General features: G+C 39.0%; 4 protein-coding genes across 5 annotated transcripts; 3 read left to right on the top strand and 1 right to left on the bottom strand.

Annotated features, from left to right (window-relative positions):
• Positions 1-4,625: 4,625 nt before the first annotated feature.
• LOC116203222 (LL-diaminopimelate aminotransferase, chloroplastic) lies at positions 4,626-9,000 on the top strand. The gene is made up of 10 exons (XM_031534892.1): positions 4,626-4,922; positions 5,060-5,136; positions 5,739-5,806; positions 5,996-6,112; positions 6,220-6,282; positions 6,496-6,600; positions 6,787-6,837; positions 6,988-7,308; positions 7,832-8,038; positions 8,480-9,000. Exons 1-10 carry the CDS (start codon positions 4,840-4,842, stop codon positions 8,771-8,773), a joined length of 1,386 nt encoding a protein of 461 aa, XP_031390752.1. The 5' UTR covers positions 4,626-4,839; the 3' UTR covers positions 8,774-9,000.
• Positions 9,001-9,198: 198 nt separating this feature from the next.
• LOC116203221 (receptor-like protein kinase 7) lies at positions 9,199-12,909 on the bottom strand. 2 transcript variants are annotated; one of them, XM_031534890.1, is made up of 3 exons: positions 12,641-12,909; positions 9,956-12,546; positions 9,199-9,872 (listed from the first exon to the last, which is right to left on the bottom strand). In XM_031534890.1, exons 2-3 carry the CDS (start codon positions 12,519-12,521, stop codon positions 9,541-9,543), a joined length of 2,898 nt encoding a protein of 965 aa, XP_031390750.1. In that variant the 5' UTR covers positions 12,522-12,546; positions 12,641-12,909; the 3' UTR covers positions 9,199-9,540. The 2 variants fall into 2 exon arrangements, with proteins under 2 accessions (XP_031390750.1, XP_031390749.1); XM_031534889.1 differs by having other exon boundaries at positions 9,956-12,909.
• Positions 12,910-21,192: 8,283 nt separating this feature from the next.
• Positions 21,193-23,433, top strand: LOC116202904 (L-galactose dehydrogenase). Its single transcript, XM_031534541.1, has 5 exons — positions 21,193-21,569; positions 21,738-21,966; positions 22,056-22,355; positions 22,516-22,644; positions 22,921-23,433. The coding sequence occupies exons 1-5, from the start codon at positions 21,208-21,210 to the stop codon at positions 23,050-23,052; spliced, it is 1,152 nt and encodes a 383-aa protein (XP_031390401.1). The 5' UTR covers positions 21,193-21,207; the 3' UTR covers positions 23,053-23,433.
• Positions 23,434-24,056: 623 nt separating this feature from the next.
• LOC116202905 (soluble inorganic pyrophosphatase 6, chloroplastic) lies at positions 24,057-27,069 on the top strand. The gene is made up of 6 exons (XM_031534542.1): positions 24,057-24,425; positions 24,907-25,067; positions 25,476-25,576; positions 25,758-25,939; positions 26,422-26,520; positions 26,629-27,069. Exons 1-6 carry the CDS (start codon positions 24,183-24,185, stop codon positions 26,719-26,721), a joined length of 879 nt encoding a protein of 292 aa, XP_031390402.1. The 5' UTR covers positions 24,057-24,182; the 3' UTR covers positions 26,722-27,069.
• The last annotated feature ends 154 nt before the right edge of the window (positions 27,070-27,223 follow it).

The following is a 27,223-nucleotide window of genomic DNA, read 5'->3' as shown; positions in this document are numbered from 1 at the left end:
ATAGTTCAAATTATTAATGTGACTTGTTCGAATCAAAGAATTCCATATGGTTGCTTGGCAGCGAGAATTCATGGCGTCGATTAATTCCAAAAATGTTGAAATATTGAAAAATGTTCCTTCGTGAGTTAACAAAAAAGACGCGTCCAATTTGAAGGGGAACATGCGAGAAACTCTTCGTTTGTGCTAATTAAATTACACAAATAAATAAAGGACTCATGCCTAAATCATTAGTTGATTTCATTTGAAACATTTTCAAAAATTTGAGTGAGAGAGTCACAGTGTTTTAGGAGTTTGTTAATATCCTACAATACAACAAGACTTCGCTAGACTTACTTAAATCTTCTAGTAATTTTGTATGGAGGCGAATTACTCTTTTTAGAATATATTTTTCCTGCCTCGAAATAGTTGTTCATTATCAAAGATTGTATTTATCGTCTCCTTCGACTCTAAGTTCAGAACTGACATCGTCTTCTTCGGTTGTCTTTCAAATTTGTCTTCCCGGGCTCCAAATTCGATTCCATCTCATTTCCCCTAAAGAACAGATTCCAACACTGAAAACATGTTCTCTATGGGAGACAATATAAATCCTTAAAAAGGCTCTTCTAATAATAGTTATGATGATTATAGTTAGGGTTAATCACCTAGAAAAATACGACATTTATATTTTTTTCTAAATATAATACGACCATTAAAAAAAGTATCAAAACATACGTTTTTGCATTTTGTCCAAAATATAACACGATTTTTTAAGAGTAATACAGAAAGGCACGATTTTTGTACTTTATTCAAAATATATCAAAACTTTAAAAAACACAGAAATGCATGACCTTCAGGTTTAGCTGCAATTCTATCACGTTAAAAACGATGATCATGCCTGAACGTCGTACTTTTCTGTGCTATTTTTTAAAGACCGTACTATATTTAGGAAAAAGTGCGGAAGTCGTGCTTTTCTGTGCTACTCTCTAAAGATCATGCTATATTTAGAAAAAAAATACGAAGGTCGTGCTTTTTTGTTCTATTGTTCAAAAGTCATGCTATATTTAAAAAAAAAGTACAAAGATCGTGTTTTTTAGATAATTAATCATTATAGTTATAATAGCAATAATAGCCAAATGATGATTGGCGGACAAATAAAACATGGCATCACGGAATGCAGGGGGTCCTTTCTATGGCCAAGAATAGATATTTCATGACCTCACAGGATCCGTGCCCATGAGAAGCAATAGCTATCACTAATTACTCGAATTTGAATTCAATAATTCGTGAGGCGATCAATTTTGTAATATCAGGATTGAATATAATCAACATATATTTGTTTAAAACTAAGGAAATTATATGGTTGAGTCAAGCAGTACACGCGCGTTTAACGACAATAATAATATCATAACAAAGTGAGATATAATTAAATGATAGATATTAAATGATCGATTCTATAGAATGTCTCAGCGTTAAAATACCACTCCACCGTTAATGTAATTGGTATACCATAATATTGATCATGATTCCTTATGTAAATCAATTGGGAGTCACAGTAATCAGTAAATCTGACTAATGTTTTACATGAAAACGGCTCTTCTTCTCTATATATATGTCTTCTATCGTTCAACCCTAAATTAAGAAATCGAATCAGATGAAGATGAAAATGAGGATAACACGCCGTATAATATATATATATATATATATATATATACTTTCAAATTATCTTTTATATTCTAAAACTCATATGAATAATGAAAAAATAATTCAAAAAATTCACAAAAATTAATGATTTGGAATTAAATTCCCCAAAATAAAGTATGTTAGAGAGACGAACTCTCATTATATTAGATTTATGAGTCTCTATTAAAAAAAAAGTGAATTCTTAAGGCTATGTTTGGTTTCAGAGTTATATTTTAGAATCACAATTCTAACTTAATTCTACCCACTACAAAACAAAATAACTCATACAAAGTCAAAGAGTGGGTCCCATTTATATTACTTTTTTCCACAACAAAACAACATAACTCTTACAAAGTCAAAGGGTGGACCCCATTTATACCACTCAAAATCAAAATCAAAATCACAATTTTAAAATCCTACTATGAAACCAAACACCACCTAAAACCCTTTAATGATGTGACACCATAATATTCTACTATCTGTTACATTTTCCTTGATTGTTAAAACTGATAGAAGAGTAAAAAAATGATGGAAAAGTCATTCCACGGAGGTTGGGTTTATCCTATACGGCAATTTTCAAAATCATTTTCCCGGCTTTTATATATTGTATATGTATATCGATCTTTCTTTTTTGGGTTGACGTGTATATATATATATATATATATAGATTTAGCAAGATCAATGGGCAGGTAGGAAGTTTGGTGAGTGTATGGTTTCGATGAGAATCACGAGATTCAATGAAAAACAGCAGAGGGAGGGCAGGTACGATAATTGCCAATTCGCCCCCTAAACTATGGGGATCCTGGGTTTATCCCTAAACTTCATCTTTTTCTTTTATGAAGAATTTTATCTGGTAATTAATTTAGTATCTGCATATTTTCCCACATCAAATAAAATTTATTTATTGTTATATATATTCAAAAAGGATCAGTATAGTGGCATAAGACTCTCACATATTTTGCGATAAAATCTTATACCTTTGTTTCCTATTATCTCGATTTCCAATCCTAACTCTATGCAAGAGACTCAAAGCTACAACGAACTCGGATTCGACCTCCTTGAAGCGACTTGAGGTCTCTTATCTCAGTAAAGATCTAGGTAGCCTCATCTTGGTCAAGCACAATGCTGGTCTGCTCCATTTCAACGCATTCATAAGGCAAGATTTGATATGATTAGACTTGACGTTATCAAGTTGCTCAACTTCCTCACTCTAGATCAATTCTCGAAATAGCTTTTCAGTCTTAAGATGAGGTTCCAAACTCGAGACGGGCGGTAGATAAAATATTATTTCTGTACATGAGCTCCGGCGATATTGCCTCATAAATCAATATGAGAGGGATATTATCCCGATAAAATGAAGTTTAGTTGTGATTTCTTATTGTGAACAAGTAGCAAAGTGGAACATTGGGATTAAATTGTCACCACCACCATAGCTGTAGGGACCGTCTAGTGATTTATCCCATTTTATTTTTAAAATGTAAAATTACTTTGTTGCCCATTAAACTGTAAAGTCGGGGAGCTTTTCCCCTAGATTACTTTTTTGGAACATTTGCTTCCTCAACTATTCCATAAGGAAAATTGTCCCCTATTATTGCTTTTCCCATTCAAATTAACAACTGACATTAGAAAATATTAAAATTTTATCTAAATGCACTTTGCCTCAAACTTTTGATGCCTATTTTCAAATTCTTGCAAAGTCTCCCTCAACCTTATTGGAAAATAAGCGAGCGGTCCCCTTAACCAAATTTCGACTAAAAGATGGCACATGCCACCCATATGTCATGTTAAAAAGGATAAAATCGTTAATTGATTACCCGCAACTAAAACAAAAAGGATAACAATTGAATTTGGGAATTAGGGCACGGTCCTCCTCCACCTGCTGCCTTGTTCAATCTGCTGACGTTAACAGAGGATGAAAAATTTCTCGGGCTGGCAATACCCGGGAAAGAACTTGCAACTTTTCATGCATCTGCGGCGAGAGGGACAAACAGATGATGAGACATATCTTCTCCGGAAAGAATTATAATCCCTTTCCGACTTCCATAGCCAATTGGCAGTTGCAAGGAACCACAGTGACTGCTTAGCATTGGAGATGATATATCCCTTCTATGGTTTTCGCAATCTGAGACTATTGTTGGGAAAAGCTCCATCCATTTATCCTGAAAACATCAATCTGTATAATTACTTTGAAAGCAATATATGTGTATGCACGTGTTTATACGAGTATTGAATCAAATTTCGAGAAATCCTTCCTGGCTACGCTACGCATCGAAAGGATGATCATATAAGACCGAACCAAATAAGGGCATCAGCCCACAACCACATTGTAGGCGAATAGCGAGCCATTAATTATGGCCGGATTGATTCATCCTTGTGATTTTATTGCAAGGAACGATTTTTCCGGAAAGGAAATTACAATGAGCTCGCCGGGTTCATAAACATATCGACTGAGGATGAATCAATGAAATTTTCACCCTCGGTTACAGTCAACAGATTGAGCAAGGCTTGTGGGCCGTAGCTGATGTTTCCCAAATCCAATTGTTTTTCTCCTTTTCTTTTAGTTTCAGGGAATCAATTAACTATTTTATCCTTTTCAATAAGATATACGAATGGCATGCGTCATCTTTTGGACAGAATTTTGATTGAGGGATCATATTGCTTACTGTTTCCATTAAGATCGGAGGACTCCGGAAAAATTTAAAGATCAGGAAGTAAATCTAAAACTCCTTCAAAGATTGAGTGACAAAGTGCATTTAATTTTATTTATGATATGCCCATCAAAAAATTATAAATTATTTATGATGAAGAAACACGTGGTAACAAGATGTTAATCACGTGGTCCGGATTTCTTTATTTCCTCTTGTGCTACGGTTGGACAGCAAACCATGTTCTCTATGAAACGGGGACGCAACATAGATCGATCATACACTCGGTTCATGTCAGTTCCTGAGCGCGGGAAAGGGACCCACATGCGTTTGCCCTCCCAAATTTTCATGCACCGGGTGCAGGGACTCATTTGGGCAAAATCAGAAGGAGCTAGGGTTGGTTGGTTGACGCCCCCATAAAGATGGCGGCTTTTATGGGCTGATGATGAAGAGAGTCCCAACCCAACTTCTCTCCAAGACAACACCCTGACGGACTGGAAATTTTCTCTCGGAGGAGACAACTACTGCGACGAACATGTCTCTGCAGAGTCATCTGACGGCTTCGATCTCTTCTTCCTCATCTCAATTCTTGGCTCCTTCCAACTTCAACTCTTCAAGGTCGTCGCTTTTTCCTTCTTTCTTTTCTGTCGGATTGGAGCTTCGTAATGCTCGGTTTCCTCGAACATTGTCGGAAAGAAGAAATATTTTGATGCCCATTTTGTTTCTTGTCTTTCTGGGTCGATTTTGCTTTGCAGGTCTGTAAGTGTTTCAGTCCCAACTAAGAGATTGGGAACGTGTAGATGTGTTGCGACACCAGCTGAGGAAAAGACCAGTTAGCTCTCTCTATCTCTTTCTCCTCTCGCTGTTCTGTTTCAATTCATTTTTGCATAATGGTCTTTTCTCTTGTCCGGGTGTGTGAGGAAATGTGGTATCTTTACTCGAGATTAGTTGCTTTCTGCAGGAACTTTGTGGTTGTATGTAAACCTTAGTTAGAGGTTTTTCCAGTTGTAGGCATTTGTATGTGATATACGTGGGCTGCAAAGAATGTGGCTATGAGTTTGCTGCTGTGAGAGACTGGGTGAAAATACATTTTTTTTATTATTGTTTTTTTTCACTTTTTTGGTCCATGGGCAGCCCAGCCCAAAATAAGACGAATCTCAAGGACCATTATTTATTGGAGTTGGTCGTGTTAGACTGGACACAGTTATGATAAGAACCATTAGTGTCTGCCTTGCAGGAAACTCATTTGTTATCTGTCATTCTTTTGGAACTGATTGAGCTTTTCGTCATTCATCTTTATTACTATTTGTCTTGTTTAGTATCCCTTTGATGCTTAGCGGATTCTTTTGGCAGTACTTGCAAATTTGACATTTTTGTCACAAAAAATAGAAAGGAGAATTTTGCTAATGAAATCTCCTGTTTTATTTTGTGGAGCTTACAAGACAAAGGTCTCCCGCAATGCAAACATAGCCAAGCTTCAAGCTGGTTACCTCTTTCCAGAGGTTCGGAACTTATTAATATTCTGCAGCTGTATCTGTACCATTAACAGCTTATGTCTTCATTTCTTTCTCTCATATATATATGTTGTCTTTCTGCTACTCACACAATAAATTATGGAACCTCTGTCTGTAATCATGTTCTTTTGACCGAATCATCTCCTATATTGCAATCAATGTTCTTGTGGAATATAGGTTGCTAGAAGAAGAAATGCGCATTTGGCTAAGTACCCCGATGCAAAAGTGATAAGCCTTGGAATTGGTGATACTACTGAACCAATTCCTGAAGTGATAACCTCTGCAATGTCAAAGGTTTTAGTTACTTACTTGTAAATTCCTCTTTAAATAGGTCGTACCTGATTTTCGTTCCTGTTGGGCTTGATGTAAGGCAACTTTTGAATTGTTTTTTATCGGAGCAGAGATCATATGGACTGTCAACTCTTGAGGGCTACAGTGGATATGGTGCTGAACAGGGTGAAAGGGTAATCCTCAGATCTTGAATGATAGCTAGAAGCTGAGCAAGTATTTCCAATTTCTTTGTTTTTCTCATTTTGAAATTGTCCTGCGTTGAACAGATCATTTCATTGAAGATTTAGGTTGTGTATCTATTTGTTAGTATTAAGATCTCTATGTGCTTTGCTTTTCATATTATGATCTTATATATGAATAACTGCTATTCCTGCAAATCTCTGCAGCCACTAAGAGCTGCAATTGCCTCAACTTTCTACAAAGACCTTGGCATTGAAGAAGATGATATATTTGTATCCGACGGTGCAAAATGTGATATCTCTCGTCTTCAGGTGCATATATTTATTCATGTGTTCGTTTACATGCTGTTCTGTATGTGGCCTTTTACCTGCTCGACTTTTGTATAATCTTCATTTCTCGCGATGACAATTACCTGCTTTTCATTGGCTTCTGTTTATGGTGTGAAGATTATTAAGAAATTAGTGCTTCAATAATTAATTTGTTTTCCTTTGCTGCAGATTGTTTTTGGGTCTGATGTTACAATGGCAGTTCAAGACCCATCATACCCGGTAAATTAATCTTCATCACTAGCTGAGGTGGAGAATTTAGATTTTAGAGAAAGAAATTTGAAAATAATGGGCTACATTTTAGTAAAGTAAGTTATTCTGATTATCCTATCTTCTCTGAGCTCTATTCTTGCCAAAATTTTGTATTTGCAGGCCTACGTGGACTCAAGCGTCATCATGGGGCAGACGGGACAGTACCAGAAGGACGTTCAGAAATACGCAAATATTGAGTACATGAAGTGCACTCCTGAGAATGGATTCTTCCCAGATTTGTCAACTGTGGCTCGCACTGATATCATATTCTTCTGCTCGCCGAATAATCCCACTGGAGCTGCTGCCACAAGGGAGCAACTGACCCGACTCGTCCGGTTCGCCAAGGACAATGGTTCCATCATTGTCTATGATTCTGCATATGCTATGTACATGTCCAACGACAACCCACGTAGCATATTTGAGATTCCTGGAGCCAAAGAGGTATTTCTGGAGCCTTACTTTCCATGCCAAAATTTCCATTCTTGATGCTTATCATGCGAGAGATGCAGGAATTTCCATTTTTCAGTTTTACCTCTTAAGACAGTATCAATTTTCCATTGTTCACTTTTTTGAAACAAATAAAGTAGGGGATCAACACATTGAATTGCACTTTCAAAGCTGAGAATCGCTCAATATCCTCTGAACTGCAAACATGACATGTTTTTTCCTGATTCTTTTTAATGGAACATGGGCAGCTGCAAATTCTTTCCCCTGAGCTCTATTTCAAAAGGGTCCCCTTGTGCTTTATTTTCACTGAGAAAGTGGCAAAAGTTAGTTTTTTTCTGGGGATTTTGGTGGACTTTAGAATGGGTTTTTAAAAGTATTGGATGTTACAAAATGCTTACTGTAATGGGCTTTAATGTGTAAGCCATCTCTTTATTCACCTGAATGGCAGTGTAGAGAGAGTCACAGGGATAGATTGTGTAACTCAATTACATTGTCAATGTTGACATCTACAATGCAGGTTGCAATTGAGACGGCATCATTTAGCAAGTACGCAGGGTTCACTGGGGTTCGTCTTGGTTGGACTGTGGTCCCAAAACAGCTTCTTTTCTCTGATGGATCTCCCATTGCCAAGGACTTCAATAGAATTGTATGCACCTGCTTTAATGGCGCGTCTAATATCTCTCAGGCTGGTGGTCTTGCCTGCCTTTCTCCTGAAGGCTTCAAGGTGATAGTTCTAATTCAATAGTTTCAAATGTTTAAAGAATTCTTACTTCGGTATCCCCTTTTTCAAGGGGAAAGCAGTTATTAGAAATGTTGATTAGTAACACATTCCCATGCTCCCAATATGATCCAACAGATAGTTCCCAACAAGTTCTTTTTGCCACAAAAAAAGGAAGTTCTTATTTCCCGTAAAAATTCTAAAGAAACTGCTTTTGAAAGCTAAACCAGTTTTCTTAAGCAGATTATGTTTTTTTTGTCAGAGAGTTTCTCAGCAGCATCTATCGAATGTGGATCGGTCTCATTGACTGGGTCAATGAGAGAAACTTTTCGAGTTTTTTGATGTTTCTGTTCATGTGTAAATCTAGTGAACTGCAATTATACAAAGTTTATTTATTATAAGAAGAGCGAGTATTTCATTGCTCAATGGATTTAAATATTCTTGCAGGCAATGCAAGAAGTGATCGGCTTCTACAAACAGAACACTGAGATAATAATGGAGACATTCAATTCTCTCGGGTTTAAGGTCTACGGAGGGACAAATGCTCCTTACGTGTGGGTACACTTCCCTGGCCGAAGCTCTTGGGATGTCTTCGCTGAGATTCTTGAGAAGACCCACGTCGTGACAACGCCTGGCAGTGGTTTTGGTCCTGGGGGTGAGGGTTTTATCAGAGTTAGTGCCTTTGGGCACAGAGAGAATGTATTGGAAGCATGCAGGAGATTCAAGCAGCTGTACAAGTGAAGAATAATGAGGTAATCTTTTTAGGAAGATGATTGACTACAGTTTCCGTCGTCAATTCGTTTTTGTTCAGTGGATCATTCCTCTCAAAGAAGTCTTCCTATTTCAATCTTAGAATGGAAAATTAAGAATGTTCCAATGATTTAGTACAAGAAACTGTGAATTGAGGCCTATTGGCGCTGCTGTTATCTCCCCATCACATTGAATAAAAATTTCTCATGTTTCGCTGATCTGTGTCCATTTATTCCAGCTCATACTCTATCTCGGTACCGTATATGAACAAATCTAGTAATAAAATTGTCCATAAATTGAATTATGGTCCAAATCGATAATTTATCTTGGGCTTTGGGCCAAAGGGAAAAGAATGAGGAGAAAAGATTTTCTGTCACCATGCAATCAGCCGGTTCTGATCAAAAAGCTGCTTCTAATATCAGAATCTAAACTTGCTTTATACGGAACCCATCTCATTCAAAGGTATGGAAAAGAGATCATGGAAGGGGGTATGTATAATCTCATCCCTTCAAAATTCTGTAGATTATATACTGCAGCTATCGGATAAGAAAGCTCCCCCAACTGTTTGATACCTATGGACGACGCAAGCTCTCCTTCGGAGCTTGCCTCTAGGCACTGCTAACAATTACATTGCCTTCTCGACAAACTCAAAAAAGTACCAACAGAACACACTTATATGTCGCTGCATTTCGTTTCATGTCTTCGTGGGTTTATCTCAAATAGATCAGATTGGCCATTCTCCAGTACTGTCTGCGTGCTTAATTGACAGCTATGCTACTAAGCTTACATGGTTCGGCCTCTTCAAGCATCTGAACTACCATCCGCATCGAAGGCCTCAAGGCAGGAAACTTTGCTGTGCAGTGAAGGGCGATCCTGAGGACTTTCTCAGCATCTTCCTTGAAAGCATTGTCAATCTTTGGGTCGACCATGCATTCGTCGCTCTTCATCTTGCTGCAAACCCAGGAAATGATGCCCTCATCATCTCCGAATTCTGGCTCCCTCGGCCTTCTTCCAGTGATCAGTTCCATCAGGACAACCCCAAAACTGTATACATCACTCTTCTCGTTTATCTTGCACGTGAATGCGTACTCTGAAAATAAGATTGGACAATAATCATGTGTACTGATGAAATAGAAGTTTCAACAAGGAGCAAGCAAACAGAAGGCTCATTACCTGGAGCTATATACCCATGAGTCCCGGCAATGGCTCGTGTCCAGTTATCTCCACTGCCAGCCTCCATGACTTTTGCCAGCCCGAAGTCAGCAATCTTTGGTTTCCACTCAGAATCAAGCAAAATATTGCTTGACTTCACGTCTCTGTGTAGCATCGTTCTCTCACACCCGTGGTGAAGGTACTCCAATCCCCTCGCAGCACCAAGTGCAATCTCATACCTTACTATCCAGTCCATCTGAGTCTTCTGGCACTCATGGAGCCGGTCCCACAGACTTCCATTAGGCAGGTACTCATAGACAAGAAAATTACTGTCTTCGCTCGATATGCTGCAGTACAACTTCACCACGTTCACATGCCTAATCGAGCTCAAGGCAGAAACCTCGGACTCGTATTGTCGGGATCCTGTGTGCCTCTTCATAAGCATAGAGGAGCTGCTCCGGAAACTTTCCCGTGAATCCAACGTCATAAAAACATGTTTGACAGCAAGTTCTTCACCGTTTCTTAGTACTACCTTGTAAACGTTTCCTGACCCTCCTTTACCAATCAAATTCTCAGTCTTGATTGCATTGATGATTTCCCCTTCCGTGAAGCTTAATACATGGTACGGCTTCATGCTCCAAGAAACTTTTGGTTTTGATGGAGGTTTATCGAGGCAGCTAGGCTTCAATTTCACGAACAGGAAACATCCGACTAAAAGTAGTAAACAAACTGCTCCCGCGATAAAGGAAGATAAGACTGTCACACGATGTCCCGAAGCCTTTGAGCTTGATGTACAAAGTTGGAATTGTTTGAACTTTTGACTGCACAGACCTCCGTTTCCGTTGAAGCTTCCATCGTAGGCTTGTATAGTAAGGGAGTCGGGAATGCTTCCAGTTAGCTGGTTGTTCGAGAGGTCAAGAAGGCTCAGTCTTGGAGAAGACAGACTTTCTGGAATTCTGCCGGAAAATTTGTTATCAGAGAGATTCAAGGAATTAAGCATACGTAAAGATCCAATGGAGTCTGGAATTTCTCCTGAGAGTGAGTTGTTTGAAAGGTTTAAGTCTGTGAGAGATATGCAGTCGCCGATCGAGCTGGGTAGGCTTCCTGAAAGCGAATTTCCATTCAAATAAAGACTTCCGAGTCTCTTCAATTTTCCGATTGTTGATGGGACTCTGCTGTTGATCTCGTTAAAGCTCAGCTGGATCGAGACTAGTGATCTCGCCTCCGAGATTTCCTCTGGAATTTCTCCTGAGAACTTGTTCTTTGCAATAAATAATTGGGCCAGAGACTTTGCCCTCTCAATATCGGAAGTTATCGGGCCTGCAAACTTATTTTCTGTGACATCAATTATGATGAGATTCGGTAAGCCCCATATTCCTGCAGGAATGGTACCTGAGAGCAAGTTGTTGCTCAATCTCAACCTCACCAAGGACGAGCAATTCGCGTAGGTTGACGGGATGGTCCCAGTGAGTTTGTTGTTCAACATAAGAAGGTCAGTCATCTTACCATTCCTGCATATATCAGGTGGGATGGGGCCTGTTAGGAAGTTGTCCGAGACATCGACATAGTTAAAATCTGCCCACGAGCCAAGCCTCTGAGGAAGAGGACCAGTCAGATTGTTCGTGTAGAGAGAGAGATCCACGAGGTTCCTGAACTCCCCGATTTCTTCAGGAATCTCCCCCGAGAACCGGTTCTCGAAAAGCTGCAATGAGGCAAGCTGTGTCAAGAACCGGACTTGAGAGAGGTCACCCTCGAGCTCATTCTGGGACACGTCGAAGTTCACAAGCTCCGTCAAGTTACGCAAGCCAGATGGGAGTGCACCTGTGAGCGAGTTGTTGTAAAGCTCGAGTTGCCAGAGATTTCTCAGGCGTCCGATACCCTCAGGAATGGGGCCGTGCAGCAGATTGTCGGAGAGTTCGAGATTCTGAAGCCTCGTTAAGTTTCCGATTTCGTCAGGAATGTTACCACTGAGGCTGCAGTTTGTCAGGTAAAGCCAATACAACTTATCCAGCCTCGAAACCTCTCTTGGAAATGGACTCTCATCAAATGGATTATCACCCAGGCTCAGGAAAGCGAGACTTGTTAGATTTTCCAGTGACTTCCATGGGAAAATCCCGGAAAAACCGCTGTTGTTCAGATTCAGGAACTCCAAGTCTCCCAAGGCCGACAAGCTTGGCACCTTCTGGGAAAATGAATTACAACCCAAGTCGAAGTACTTCAGCCTCGTGCAGTTCTTCACGTCATCGCTGATGGTCCCGCTCAGAGAGTTCGTCCCGAGGTCGAGCTTTTCAAGCGACCCGAGCGCACATATCGAGTCGAAAGGGACTGTGCCTGACAAGTTCTGCTGCGAGAGGTTTATTTCGGTGACTAGGCCATTGGAATTGCAGAGTATTCCGGTAAAGTTGCATTTTGGATTTTGGTTGGTCCATGAAATGAAAGCATTACTCTCTGATGATCCTCGGAGGGCTGATTTGAAATCAAAGAGGATTTGGATCTCGTCCGATTGAGAAAGTGCAACCGGACTGAGAGTCGCGAGGCAGAGTAGAAGCAGAAGAAGCCAGCGCTGGAAGAGAATTTCCCCGAACATTCCGGCCAGCAAGTCCTACACCTAACTGATGGAATGTGGTTTTTGGCCAGTGTTGGAGTAGCAATGTGTTGATGTATAGTGGGAACAATAGACAATGAGCTCAATACAAAGAAAGGTACCTCATCAGCCTAGCAGTAGTGAAAATGGAAACACCTTCAGCCCATGCCTTGCGAACTCGATCCATATCGTGATGCACTCACTACATGGACTACTGCCCGACTCCGAAAGCTCAATGGCCGACTGTCCTAAACTTTCATGCCATCGACGGAAGGATTGGGATTGATAAGGGTTGAGAAAACAAGCACGAGGGTGGCTGTACAAAGATCAAAGTAGGAAAGAAGGAACTTTCTCTCTGGGTTATGTCATGTGTGAAGTTTCACATGCTGAGTGTTGACCAAATATGGAGAATTTTAAATTGCCACGTAACTTTTTCTGTGTGTTGTTGTCTCTCTAATCTCCAACGTGGGTCGGTCGGCAAGATCATTTCAAAAGGGTAGGTATTTGGTGGGATCATTCCCAAAGCGTCACATTTATTGTTGGTCCGGATTTTATTTTCGGACAATGATTGGATCGTTCGATTTATTTTTGTGAAATATGAGATTAATATACACCATCATAGTTTTGAAATAGTGAAATCGATTATACACCATCGACTGATCTATTACCGCCGATACCGCGAACTAAACGGTTGCAACAGGAGGTTTTGATCATTTTCGTGTGCTCAATATTTTGGAAAAAACGCAGGTCTTTTTCATCCCTATTGACCTTTTTCCTTCTCCATTGAATGTCTATTGTGAAGAAGGGAGTCTTTGCTCTGAAGTGGACTTTTAATTGGGGCCGCCATGATTGACTGAGCTCCGTATGGCTGCCACGAGGAGCAAACATGTGGTACCGTTCTTGGAAGAACGAGCACCTCTCCTGCACGGTAAGGTTTATGGTAACAATTAATTATTTTTTGATTGTTAGGTGATTATAAATTATTTATTTATTCATTAATAATTCGAATTTGATGATTCAAAAGCACAAAAAAATGTAACTGCATGCCAGGGTTCGTACCACAAAAAAAAAAATGATTGCATAGTAAGACAATCGAGATTCTGAAATTATTATATGGTAGCTTATTCTTAAATGTCAACCTTTTAGAATCGATGATTGTGATATTTCAAAATGTTTTGTCGAGATTGAATAATACATGTGCCGAACTTGCTTTGTTCCTCCTCATTCATCTTCCATGTTTCAATCGTGTCATGAGATGTTACCCCATAAGGGCCCATTTCATTGTATAGAGGTATTACAATCTCACAAACAAAAATGGAGAAACATTTTTTTTTTAAGATTGATTTATTGATTTAATATCATAAATTTAAAATATTTAATAACTAAATAAATGGGCACAAGTTATTCCACCATAAAAATCAAATCTGAAAATTGAAATCTTTTAATTATCGAATGAGATAATATGTCATTGTACTGTACCTTCTTTTTTTTTTCCAGAAATTATGGAATTTTATTCTAAGGGCTTTTCTTTTTTAGGTAGATATTCTAAGGGCTTTTTGTTCCGTAGTAATATAGCACGATTACTTTGACCAGAACCCGTATGGCTTTTGTCGACGTGAAAGTTTGGAGACTTTTGTACCAAATTGATGTTGATTCAAGAAGACCTTAAGTGCAATTTAATGATATGGAGGGAGTATCTTGAACCTGTGATTTCCTCATATTTGACCTTCGACGTCGAACAACTTGCTCGGTCATGAGTTGTACATGGACCCATTGAAACAATAGCTGCCAAATCATTTCGTAATAATATGAAATTTATTATGCTCAACTATGAATTATAATATTGTCCATAAAACTATTGATTTCTTTCCCTGATAATTCATAAAGTAATGAGATCTAAATCAGTATCGTCTCATAAAGACAACAGTGAATATGAGGCATGGACTAATTTGTTTACATATATATGCATCGTGGACCTTTATAAAATGCACGAAGACTTCATTTGGTGGAATACACAGTACGACAACCTGCAGTCAAACAAATATTGCTAAAAGAATGAATATAGTGGAAATCAAATATACAAAAAACAAATGGGTACATTGTGAAGTAGTATCGACTAATTGAGCGATAATCGATTGTCGGCATCTGATCAGCGAGGACTGTGGTCGAAGTGGTAAGGCTATCTTTATTAAGTTTAGCCTCTCGAGTTGGGACTCATAAGAAAAATTGCTTTCATATGAATCCAATCATGAGAGTGAGATGGGAATTACATTGACTCTGCAAACATTCATCCCGTGACATATTTTTTATTAGTGGGCCCTTTTGCTGCTAAGTTCATGAGCTCGTGAAGAGAAGAAAAACCTTAAATGGCCCAAAGGAAAAGAAAATGGAGCAATAGGTGTGGTGGTATGTTTTGCCTTCGTGGGCTTAAATGATTGAGAGGGCCCATACCCCAGGTGAATAAACGACGACGTTGGGGCATGAACCATCATCAACTAGAGGCATTGGCATTAAGCACTGAGCATAAGCAGCATGTGATGTCCATCACTTTTAATAGTCTTACTATTATATATTTTTTTACAGTGAAAACTTTAGTATCCGAAAGTCCAATTGGCCTTCGACTAGTTTAATCGAGTCAGATCGATCCAGTAATAGATAAAACTCTTTCAACGTAGATTTTCTATATTAATAAGGATTTACTATTATATTTTTGTCATACTGCCAACGTTCCAATTCTTTTGCTAATTTATAGAAATCGTAATGATGATCATGGTGTTATTATAAAAATCACTTATTTCAGAAATCATGGCAGCTATATTACAAGTAATTAAGGATCAACGACAAAATGTATTTCAAACCCCAAGTTCAATCTTTTTTTTAGCTCTGCAATCAATAATTGTCCATTGAATAATACAAATGAATACATGGTAAAATATTCAAGAGAAAATTACAAAGACAAAAAAAATATAGCAGATCACTAAGATAACTGCAAGGAAAAGACAATGTGATAAAGAACAAAATTATGATCACAATTACAGTTGCAGAAATCCTTTCAGGTATTGTACGTCTGTTTTTGATCTCCTAGAAGTAAACTCTATATGGACCCAGACAATGCTGGGATGCGGAGCTAAGTGGAATCCATATAAAGCTGTTACTATGTGGAAACAAAGAAGCAAAGTCAAGAGTGGCCTCAAAACTGATACTTGGTACAAAAACCCTTCACAGATCACAACTCTAGATCTAATCAATCAAACCAATTCCTAAACAACCCATTCCCTAGATAGTCAAACCAAGCAAATTGATGTATTTGATCGGTTCAAGTCAGCGATTATCGACCAAGACAATCAAATAAAATCAATCAGGATACTTGATTGGTTCAAACTAGTGACTATCCTGAGAGAGCTGAGACTTGCAAAAAATGGGCAGAAAACAAGCCACAAAAGGTTGATTTTTGCAAGCAAGGGTTTGAAAAGATCAAAGTAAAGCTATAACCTTTTGACATAGAGGGTGAAGATACTGTCGTAAGTAGATCGAGAGCTGCCACCATGGTACGAAGGAGGTCCTAATAGTAAGATCGGCGATTTAGGGGCAAGTCGAGCCTGTTGCTAGTTGAGTCGGGTCAGTGGCTCTACAACCAACGTAGAGTTCGCTACCACTCTCCCTGCAGATGGGTCGGAGAGGGAGAAGGCGTAGGTCACCAGAGGAGAGAGGACAAAAAACCATCACCATGGACTCCAAGAAAGGGAGGAAGGGGATGGGCCATTGCAACCTCTGGGATATCCTCTTCATTGCACCGGGCACAAGACTGCATTACAAAGACAACAATTTATGGTGGAGGAGACCCCGGGCCGCCTCTAGGAGCCATGATGAAAAATAGACCCGTTGAACTGGTCGGCTCAAAGGCCGAAAAACTTAAGGATCCTCCTGACTTTGCTCTGCAGGTCCTGGTCTGGTTTGGTCGGGTCTATGATATATATAATACATCTATATTTACATTATACATTAGTTATATGATATCATTATAAGCTTGTATGTCTTAAATAATAAAGAGAAGGGAGAATTTTCTTTATCGCTACCTAATAATACATATCATTTTTCTTAACCAACGGTTGTAAATAATAATAATAATAATAATAATAAGTGGACATGACAATGCATATGTGTTTCATTTAGATTTTGTAAACTGCATCAAATGCAAATACAATGCACGAAAAATAAAGTAAAGAACATATTTTCCCTAATGTAGCAATGGGGAACATGGCATATAATACGCTTGGTGGTCGTGAAAATGATATTCCAAAGAAGGAATCTTTGAAATTATCCTCAGATTCGACGACACTCATCCATTTGGATTGACGAGACTGTGAAACTAAGGGACAAGGGACTTCTTAACAATCGATCTCTCGAAACATCCACGCATACGAAGGAGGTCCTAATAGTAAGATCGGCGATTTGGGGGCAAGTCGAGTTTGTTGCTAGTCGAGTCGGGTAAGTGGCTCTACAACCAACGTAGAGTTCGCTACCACTCTCCCTGTAGATGGGTCGGAGAGGGAGAAGGCGTAAGTCACCAGAGGAGAGAGGACAAAAAACCATCGCCATGGACTCCAAGACAGAGAGGAAGGGGATGAGCCATTGCAACCTCTGGGATATCCTCTTCATTACACCACGCACAAGACTGCATCATAAAGACAACGATTTTTGGTGGAGGAGACCCCGGGCTTCCTCTAGGAGCCATGATGAAAAACAGACCCGTTGCAGATGAGGAAAGTGAGGCCGAGATAAAGATAGACCATGCAAAGATCCAAGGTCTGTCGCCCATTGGTGATGGGATTCGCCACCGAGAGCCATGGAAGTGAAGCTGACAACACCAGTGGTCCCATAAACCTCCGTTACAGTTCAAGAGAAGGAGAAAAAAGGGGAGGAAAAGGGAAGGGAAGGAGAGCTACCAAGATCGAAGATAACCGGGAGGTAGTGGCGTTCGGCTGGGAGCCAGACGTGCCAATAACGTGGCTTCTAGGGTTTTTTTCTCTTCTTTTCTCTAAAGCTTAAGAGAGAGGAAAAATGGGGGTTGCATCATGGGTTCCAACCCCAAGTTCAATCTTATTTCATCACATTCCATTATTTTTATAGTTCAATTATTATTATATTTGTCACTGCCCCAATTTTTTTTATTTTTTACTAATTATTATCGAAATTGTAATAATAATGTTGTGATTCGTGATATTATAAAGTCACTTAGGTCTGAAATTATTGAGTTAATAATAAAAAAATACAAAATTTTCATATTTTAACAAATTTAGCACAAACATTTTTTCTTAACCTAAAAATACCAAACTTTCGATTTGATAATAGTTCTAGCACAACGTTAATTTTTTTTATTAATTTGGACGGAATCGATGCCACAGAGGACGTCAGCGACCCCAATTGAGGGGTGATGGCCGGGGTCGTAGCTCCATCTACCGAAATCGAAAGAATTCCCAATTTGAGGGTTCTTCCGATTCTGGGGGCGGGGGCCTCGATTTTGGCCACTATCCCCTGATTGGGGTCGTTGTGCCCTCCCCCTGATTGGGGTTATTGACGTCATTTGTGGCCTCGATTCCGTACAAATTAACGAAATCTTTGACGTCGTGTTGAAATTGTTATCAAATCGAAAGTTTGTGCATTTTTAGATTAAGGAAAAAGTTTGTGTTAAAATTGTTAAAATGTGAAAAAAATTGTGTTTTTTTATTAACCCGAAATTATCATGTTAGATATATCATTAACGATAGACGACAAAACCTAGCCCTAGATTTGTTTTAACCATTGACTATTCTATATACATATCGATATTGTTGTAGAAAGTAAATTAATATGAATCTTATACCAAGTTCACGGACTGCTGTCACATTAAAATATTTTTGTGGAGAGTCGAAATCGACATCTATATTTGAAACTTGCAGGTTTTGGAGAGACGTGTGGGAGAGTAGAGTTCAAATTTCACGCCCCCGTGACTATCAAGAATATGATTTATTTATTTCATAAACATTTTAATAAATTTTATTTTACTTATATTATATATTATCTTCGTCATTCAATAAATAAAATAAATAAATTCTGTTCACATGTCCATTTCATTTTGTTAGGCAATTTAAAATTTCAAAAAAAATATTTAGTTCATAATATTTTTATAATTTTGTTTCACTTGCATTATATTTTAAATTTGACATTCGATTAAGAAAAAGTAAATTCTGTTCATATACCTATTTCGTTGTATTAGAAAATTTAAAATAAATAAATTATTTAATTCATAAAAAAAAGTAAAAAAGAAGAATTGATAGATTATAAGCTTGTGGTATAGTTCAATTCGTACTCGCATCGAGTAGTAAAAGTACAAATGGCCTTTAATTTTTTGACTCTCGCAAATGGCCATTTCTACAAATTAGCTAATATTGTTTTGAATAGGGAATTCTACTACCATTGATTAGCAAAAATACAGTTATTTTTATTATAGTCGTTAAATTTTCTTACGTAAGATTCTGGTCGTACACGTGCTCAAGATTTTTTTACATTAAAATTGACTATTGATATTTTTGACAACGCATATTATCGTCAACGCTTGGTCTTGCCTGTGAACAAGTCATATCCACTTCGATATTAAATGGAACCGAAATGTACCGGTTCAATTAAGAAAAGAGAGATTGCTTACAGAGGTGGTGCAACACGAAGGGCAGTGCGAAATATCTGCTAAATATGTCTCCATGTACCCAAAGAAAACAAAAAAAAGCACACACACACACATATATATATACACATACGCACGTATATATATGCGTATATTTGAACCAATGTTTTGTTTCTTATGTTGTCCAAGGAGGCTCCCTGTTTTATCTTTTACTGTCCATTTTTTGGCTCGTCGGATTGGGTTTTTTTTTTCCCCTGGTTTCTCTTTGTTTTTCTCTGCATTTCGATGAAGTTTTTCAATTTGTGTTTTCTTGAGAAGATCGTACGCCTTATTTTGGTGTTGTGATGAATATCAGATTTCTCAAATTTTCCTCTATGTGTCTATCTTTTCAATTTTCGAATTTCGGGACTTGACTTTCTTCTTATCTCTTTTTTAAAGTAATTCAATTGTTCTTTATCCGATTGAGCCGGTAAATTTTGATTCGGTTTAATATCAAAGTAAATCCAGCTCATTCATGGGTGATAATGAGTGTCGACGATAAAATACGTAATTGAAAATATCAATAGTCAAATTATGAGAGATAAATCTTAAGATAAAAAATGTTAAACATGTGTACGATCAAAATCTTATATAAAATGATCTAACAGTTCAAGAAATGATGATTGTTGTTATTATCAACAACGGTAGCATGACCCCATTTTGAATAGCATATAATAAGGCGCTAATAAAGAGGCAATAGAAATTTTAATCCTTAACTCTCAAGATTTCACGGGGAGAAATTCAATTAGTGCATTTCCAAAGAGTGAATTGCTTGGAGAGAATTGAATTTATTTTGCACAAATTGAGAGGGGATTCTAATTCTTGAAAAAGAGAGCCGGCATTGGTTTGCTTGGTTTTATAAATAAATTTGAACTTTAATTTTAATTCTACTCCACTTATTTTCAATTCAATAATACAATCATTATTTTTTCTCAATTATTCATTATTTTTTTGACAATTCAACAACACAATCATTATTTTCTCATAACTATTTATTACTTTTTCACATTTTTTCTCATAATTTAACAACATAATAATTATAATTCAATTAAAATAAAAATTCAACTCTAAAATTAAACTCAACATAACAATTTCAAAAAGTAACATCTTGGAGCCCTTAAGTATATAACTCTCACTTATCAAAGAATTAGTTATTCGACAATCCATACAACACTGTAACTAATAATTTTATATGTAAATTTGACGGGCAACAAGCATTGTCACTTTTTCCTTTACAATTTCAACTTCTTGAAATTTTAACTCTCTTTACTCTTGTAGGTGTCAATAAGTTTGGCTTTGTTAAATATAACAACTAAGGTTGTGCTCATATGCATTCTAAAAACTCAAACTAATTATTTTTTTTTATATTTTCAACATGATACGAGGTTCAACTCTCTTATAAATGTAGGATCATCTTTTTATATTTCCAACCCTCTTATAAATCAAGGATCATCTTTTTATATTTCGAATGTTAGATCTAAGGGTCCTTGACACTCTTCCTCACGCGTAGCGTGGATTTATAGCTAGGATGGGATCGGATGAGACTCGAAGTCAGCATGCTACCAAAATTGGGTTAGTATACATCCTAAAAGCTTAAACTGATAAGATGTAAGACTCAACCTTCTTATAAATTCATGATTATCTTTTTATATTTTTTAATGTGGATCTAAGGATCCTTGATAGGCTCAATTTTGGATAGGCAATGAATTTTATTATTGTTTGTCAGGGAAGAAAATAATTATATATACTCATGCATAATGTAGGTTCACCTTACAAATTTTACTCGATTCTTATGATCAACCTTATTTGATTCCAATAGAAAATGTTCGAAAAAGATTTTTACAAATAAAGAATGGGGCGTGCTAGAGGATGGTATTAGCTCAAAAGGGAGATGGAACATTACAATTTACGATACTTCTTCTAAATTCCATTAAAGTTGGAGGATTAAATTGCGCATAGAGATACGTTTAAGGACTATTAAGCGATAAAATGTCCTTTTTGGTTACCTCACCTTCCATGAAGCCGCCGGAGTCGAATGCATATACCTGCGGGACCCACGAATATGGCCCCACCTTCTTCTTCTTCCTCCTCATCATCATCATACGATTCATCGTCCACTCTTCACTTCTACACCTCCGCTCCACCGCTTCACTATCCGGCACAATGGCGTCGCCGCCTCCCCCCGCCACAGTCGACCTCCGGGAGCTGGGCAAAACAGGCCTCAAGCTCAGCTCCGTGGGCTTTGGCGCCTCCCCGCTCGGCAGCGTCTTCGGCCCTGTCTCCGAGGACGAGGCCATCGCCACCGTTCGCGAGGCCTTTCGCCTCGGCATCAACTTCTTCGACACCTCACCGTAAGTCAGATCTCTCGACTCTCTGATTGATTTCAGCAATGGAGATGCCCCCCTTTAATTAGATTTTCCTCCAATTATGGGAAGTTCAGATCTCCTCGAAGTGAACCTTTGTTCAGATTGATTTTTCCCATTTTTAGAATATTCCTGATTGTTCCCCTGAATGTTAAGGTACTATGGAGGAACGTTGTCTGAGAAAATGCTCGGGAAGGCATTGAAAGCAGTAGGAAAGCCGAGGAACGAGTATATCGTGTCGACTAAATGTGGCCGGTATATCGAGGGCTTCGACTTCAGTGCTGAGAGAGTGACGAAGAGCATTGACGAGAGCTTAGAAAGGTTGCAGCTTGATTACGTAGATATACTCCAATGCCACGATATTGAATTCGGGTCTCTGGATCAGGTGATGAATTTGTTTTTCGGTTCAAGACTCGAGCTTCCTTGAAATGAAACATGAAGGGATAACTTTCTGCTAATCGTTTCTGCCTGCAGATTGTTAATGAGACGATTCCGGCGCTTCTAAAGCTGAAGGAATCAGGGAAGATCCGTTTCATCGGGATCACTGGACTTCCTCTATGGATCTTCACCTACGTTCTCGATCGGGTTCCACCTGGCTCAGTTGATGTGATCCTGTCGTATTGCCACTACAGCATAAACGATACCACTCTCGAGGATTTACTTCCATACTTGATGAACAAAGGCGTTGGCATAATTAGTGCATCACCTTTAGCTATGGGGCTCCTAACCGAGAGGGGTCCCCCAGAGTGGCACCCTGCTCCACCTGAACTCAAGGTCCCTTCAACTTCTCTCCGTGGTCCCATTTAGTTATCACTGTAATGATTTCTTATAAATATTAATATATTTGAGAGGGCTACACATCATTTGGAGTTTGTATTTCGATTTTGATTGGGATGAATACTGATTTTTTGCCGTGCTTGCGGTGCTTCTTCAGGCTGCATGCCAAGAAGCTACTGCCTTTTGTAAGAGGAAAGGGAAGAACATCTCAAAGTTGGCTCTGCAGTACAGCTTGTCGAATAAGGCCATCTCCTCAGTGCTGGTTGGGATGAACGCTGTTCGTCAGGTCTGTCATTTGGTTCCTCCATGTTCCTTGCTGATGCTCTTTGCATTGATCTGAAATAATCGACCTTGCAGATTTGACTTTTATCCAATAAAAGATCTGTTTCAATACCTCTCCCACATAAACAAGATGATGTGTGGAGCATTATTCATATGTGTGATTTCACGCCTGAAGCACTGTTTAGTGGAATATAATTACTAAAGACATAACGATCAAAGATCGACAAGTTCTTGTAGCTTTTGCCGTGCTTTTAGTCTGAGACCATATTTTTCATGCCAGGTTGAGGAAAATGTTGTGGCTGTACTCGAACTCGAAACAAGCGGGATCGATCAAGAGACGTTGTCCGAGGTTGAAGTGATCCTTAAACCAGTGAAGAACCAGACATGGCCGAGCGGCATACAGCAGACCTGAAGCGTTTGTTGGCCTCTCTTGCTACTACATATAATCGTTTAAAGAAGCATGAAGCAACTACGATGTTTCCATGTTCACTGAGGATTCAGGCCATTGATATCTCATATCTCCGATGTTGATAAGATAGTCCGGTTGTTAAGGTCTGAATTTGTATCCTTTTCTGTAAATGCTATCGAATAATATTCACCGGAAATCATGTGACCGGGGCTGCCTTTCTGTTATGCCTTTGTTAGTGACAAGTTGTTTGCATCTCTGTTTGGATGTACGAGTGATCAAGCAGTCTGTAGTCTTACTTCGGACAACTTAAGTACCTGTCAACTTCAGCAGATTTTACTTTATGTATCCAATGTCTAATTCAAGTTTTCGTTTTAGTTTTGCTTTTCTTCTGTTCAGGATCTCTCTGTTACGTTCATTTGTTTCTCAGGTAATTGCAAAAGAAGGCATGTTAAGTCCGCACATTTTTCATTCCGGATCATTTTTGCGATCGAACTAGGGAACCGAGGTATCATTCTAGAACAGTACATCAGTTCCAACCAACCAATCAAACGGTATTCGAACTCCGACTCCGACCAACCAACCAAACGATTGGAGTATCGTTCTGATACGGGATTCCAATTCCGACCTATCAAACATGCCTACAAGTACTTGACAGATTCCATTCCAGACTGTGAAGGTAAAAAGGGGTAATTATCCCTTTGCATTAATTATAAATTATCCCATTTAAATCGGCAAGTGTACCGGGCCAGGATTGTCGACGTTGTTCATAAACGCACGGACTAGACAAAAACAAAAATCTCGCTGGCTAAAAAAATTAAATAAAAAAAAAACTAAACTCCCGCCCTTCACAAAAATAAGTTTTTTCTTTTTTGAGGTTAAAAAAAAAGAAATAAAGAAGAAAAAGAATAGCCTGTCCGCCTCCTCCGACGGGACACGGGCTGCTGATGCGCGGCGGGGCCCACGCACCACCCCACGTGACTGATCGCCTCCCTGAGGCTGAGTTCCTCCCCCACTTCACTTCCTAAACTAGACTAGAAACGCCCTCCCATCCCTTTCTGTGGTTCTTCACTCAAATCAAACGCTTCCTTCCTCTCCCTCCGCTTCTCCACCCACCTCCTCAGTCTCCAGCTTCAATGGCCACCGCGAGGGTGATTCCGGCCGCCGCCGCCGCCTCATGCCTCTTCTCCAAGACTCCATTCCTCAGGCCCCTCGGCCCGAATACCCTCTGCTTCAACCGGAAGCAGCTCAGCTCGTCCACTTCCCGGAGGCTGTTCACCTGCAGCGCTATCTACAACCCTCAGGTCCAGATCAAGGAGGAGGGCAAGCCCGAGACCCTCGATTACCGCGTCTTCCTCGTCGATAATTCTGGCAGAAGGGTGAGCGATTTCTCCTTTTCGCTTCCCACTGGTTTTGCTGGATGGTATTAATAATGCTGGGGGGAAGGATGCGACTTTTTTTGGGATTTACACTGATGAGGTTTGGGAAGAGGAGAAATTGGAGAGTCTGTGTTCTGACAGACACAGCTCTGAAGCAGATGATTAGATTTTGTGTTAAAAGCTGTTTTCTTTGTCATTCGTCTATCGTGGAACTTTGTATGGCAGTCCCTCGCCAATTGGCAGTTCATTGAGATGTGCTGAGTGGGTTTCTCCTTCTTCTGTTTCCCCATTTCATTTCCCTGTCTCAGTCATAAAAAAGTAGAAAATGCAAAATAACGGGGAGATGAATGATCCCCCGAATGAGCATCTTTTGAATATCTTGGTCGGTGTAATTTTATTAGTTATAAATCAAAATGTCTATAAATGAAAATTTTTGATACTGTCAACATGTGGAAAAACTTTTACAAGCTGATTTGTGCAGGTATCTCCTTGGCATGACGTACCATTGCATTTGGGCGATGGTGTTTTCAACTTTGTAGTTGAAATACCAAAGGAGTCGAGTGCAAAGATGGAGGTCGCCACTGATGAGCCATTCACCCCGATCAAGCAGGACATAAAGAAGGGGAAGCTCCGATATTATCCGTAAGATTTGCTTCTTCCAGGATATTTCTGCACTGCATTATTTAATCGAGTTCTATCCCTTCCGAGCTGGTGGCTTCGAGTTTCAGTTCTTAGAAAGATGAAGGATCAGATTGGTTTTGTCGAATGACCAGTATATAATGCTTGCCATCCATACTTCAAAACTCCTGCCTTATCCCACAACTTAAGCGAGGAAATGATGTGGTTCTTTTCTGGGGTGGTGGGGTTTTTCATCTGCGACCTTTCTTACGGATATTTTGTCATGTTTCTTTAGTGTTATTTTAATTTATTTATTTTTATGTTGCCACCATGTTATTTTAATTCAATGCCCTGTGTTCATTATATAGATTACTGTCAATTTATATATATATATATATATATGTATATCTAACTTCTTTTTTTTCTCCACAGGTACAATATCAACTGGAACTATGGGTTGCTCCCACAAACCTGGGAAGACCCATCATTTGCTAATTCTGAAGTTGAAGGGGCATTTGGGGATAATGATCCAGGTATTTGCTATTATGTTACTGCCACCCTTCTTGAAACTGCAAATCTAAGTATTCCAGCAACTCATTGACTCCTCTGATCAGATACGTACAGCAAAAAGCCGAATAAGAAAATGAAAATTTAAATATATTTATATATATGTTTTTGGTGGTTTAATTTACCTAATGGTCTTTTCTTGCTTAGTTGATGTTGTGGAGATTGGTGAAACACGAAGAGACATTGGGCAGATTCTCAGGGTCAAGCCCTTGGCTGCCCTAGCAATGATTGATGAGGGTGAACTTGACTGGAAAATAGTAGCAATTTCGTTGGACGATCCGAAGGCTTCCTTAGTGAACGATGTTGATGATGTCGAGAAGCATTTCCCAGTACGTACCTACAAAAAATCAATACCCTCGGAATCTCTTTCATGTTTTTCCTCTCCTCCAATAGTTCACTGCAGGGCACATTTTTTTAAATGGTCTCATCATCAATATCCTTATTTATCTGTCTGATCAGTCTCTCTTCATATGGACTATTTTATATGATGGCTTGGATTGAAGATTGCTTTGTAAATCTAAGTTTAGGTACTTGATCCTGTGGACTATGAGATAAACTGGAACTAGTGGGCAACAGTGAAATCATCCATCAGTTACGGTGATTTTGTATAAGAAAAACAGCAAGGCTTGTCTTTACTTTTCGGTCATGTCTGCAACTTATTATTGGGTGGAAAAGGAAGACTGATCAGTATTTGCTACTTGTACCAGTAGAAATAGTTGCTATTGCTGTTTACATATGAATATTGAATATTATCTGAAGTACTGGGGAGCATCTTATTGCAACGTCTGATCTGTATTTATTCCATCTTCAGGGTACCCTAACAGCAATCAGGGACTGGTTCCGTGACTATAAGATTCCTGATGGCAAGCCCGCTAACAAGTTTGGTCTTGGCAACAAGCCAGCAAACAAGGTAAATTTATCCTTGCAAGGGTAATGCCAATCTACATGGTGCTCAATAATAGATAAGTCATAATGTAAAAACATTCCCTTACTGGTATAAAATTGCTGTCTTTTGCAGGATTATGCTTTGAAGGTAATAACAGAGACGAACGAGTCGTGGGCTAAGCTCGTCAAGAGATCCATACCTCCTGGAGAGTTATCTCTTGTGTAAACTTGAGACTGTTAAGAGCACCCATCTCTTCAAGGGAAACATAGGCTATTCCTCTCCTGGTGAGCTCATATCGATGGCACATCAATTAGTGGGGGGGCACAGAGCTATATTTATTTACTTTTTCTTCTCATTATTGAGCTACATGACACTCCGATGTAGCTTGTCTATGTTAAGGATGGACACCCGTTGGTCTTATTTATCATTCCGGTGAGTCATTGAAGTACTATTCTGGGATTGAAGTGAGAAACAAAAGCGATTGCATTCTACTATTTGCATTCTCATACAGTACAGCCGTTGGCATCTTGTGATTCATTGCTGATACAAATACAGACACAAATTGAAGATGTATATTATATATCTCCTCGCAGCAGCCGAGTTGTAGAGCATCTTCAAACCTTCTGTCGGGTTGGGTAGTCGAAGATGGGATGGAAGGGTCAGATGCGAGGCCCTGCCGCTTCTTGATCTTGCTCGACCCCAGTTTTTCTCTCCTAAATGGCTGTGC

This window comes from Punica granatum, chromosome 4, assembly GCF_007655135.1.
Source record: "Punica granatum isolate Tunisia-2019 chromosome 4, ASM765513v2, whole genome shotgun sequence".
Taxonomy (NCBI): domain Eukaryota; kingdom Viridiplantae; phylum Streptophyta; class Magnoliopsida; order Myrtales; family Lythraceae; genus Punica; species Punica granatum.
Note: the sequence above shows the minus strand (reverse complement) of the source record. Positions and strands in the feature narration are given on the sequence as shown.

Excerpts from the sequence above, each read along its gene's own strand:
- LOC116203222 (XM_031534892.1), top strand. The coding sequence starts at position 4,840 with ATGTCTCTGCAGAGTCATCTGACGGCTTCGATCTCTTCTTCCTCATCT. Across the intron at positions 5,137-5,738 it reads ACCAGCTGAGGAAAAGACCA|CTTACAAGACAAAGGTCTCC; the intron begins GTTAGCTCTCTC and ends TATTTTGTGGAG. Across the intron at positions 7,309-7,831 it reads AGATTCCTGGAGCCAAAGAG|GTTGCAATTGAGACGGCATC; the intron begins GTATTTCTGGAG and ends TCTACAATGCAG.
- LOC116203221 (XM_031534889.1), bottom strand. The coding sequence starts at position 12,521 with ATGTTCGGGGAAATTCTCTTCCAGCGCTGGCTTCTTCTGCTTCTACTC. Across the intron at positions 9,873-9,955 it reads TCATGGGTATATAGCTCCAG|AGTACGCATTCACGTGCAAG; the intron begins GTAATGAGCCTT and ends TCTTATTTTCAG.
- LOC116202904 (XM_031534541.1), top strand. The coding sequence starts at position 21,208 with ATGTCCTTTTTGGTTACCTCACCTTCCATGAAGCCGCCGGAGTCGAAT. Across the intron at positions 21,967-22,055 it reads AATTCGGGTCTCTGGATCAG|ATTGTTAATGAGACGATTCC; the intron begins GTGATGAATTTG and ends TTCTGCCTGCAG. Across the intron at positions 22,645-22,920 it reads GGATGAACGCTGTTCGTCAG|GTTGAGGAAAATGTTGTGGC; the intron begins GTCTGTCATTTG and ends TTTTCATGCCAG.
- LOC116202905 (XM_031534542.1), top strand. The coding sequence starts at position 24,183 with ATGGCCACCGCGAGGGTGATTCCGGCCGCCGCCGCCGCCTCATGCCTC. Across the intron at positions 25,940-26,421 it reads ATGTCGAGAAGCATTTCCCA|GGTACCCTAACAGCAATCAG; the intron begins GTACGTACCTAC and ends TTCCATCTTCAG. Across the intron at positions 26,521-26,628 it reads GCAACAAGCCAGCAAACAAG|GATTATGCTTTGAAGGTAAT; the intron begins GTAAATTTATCC and ends TGTCTTTTGCAG.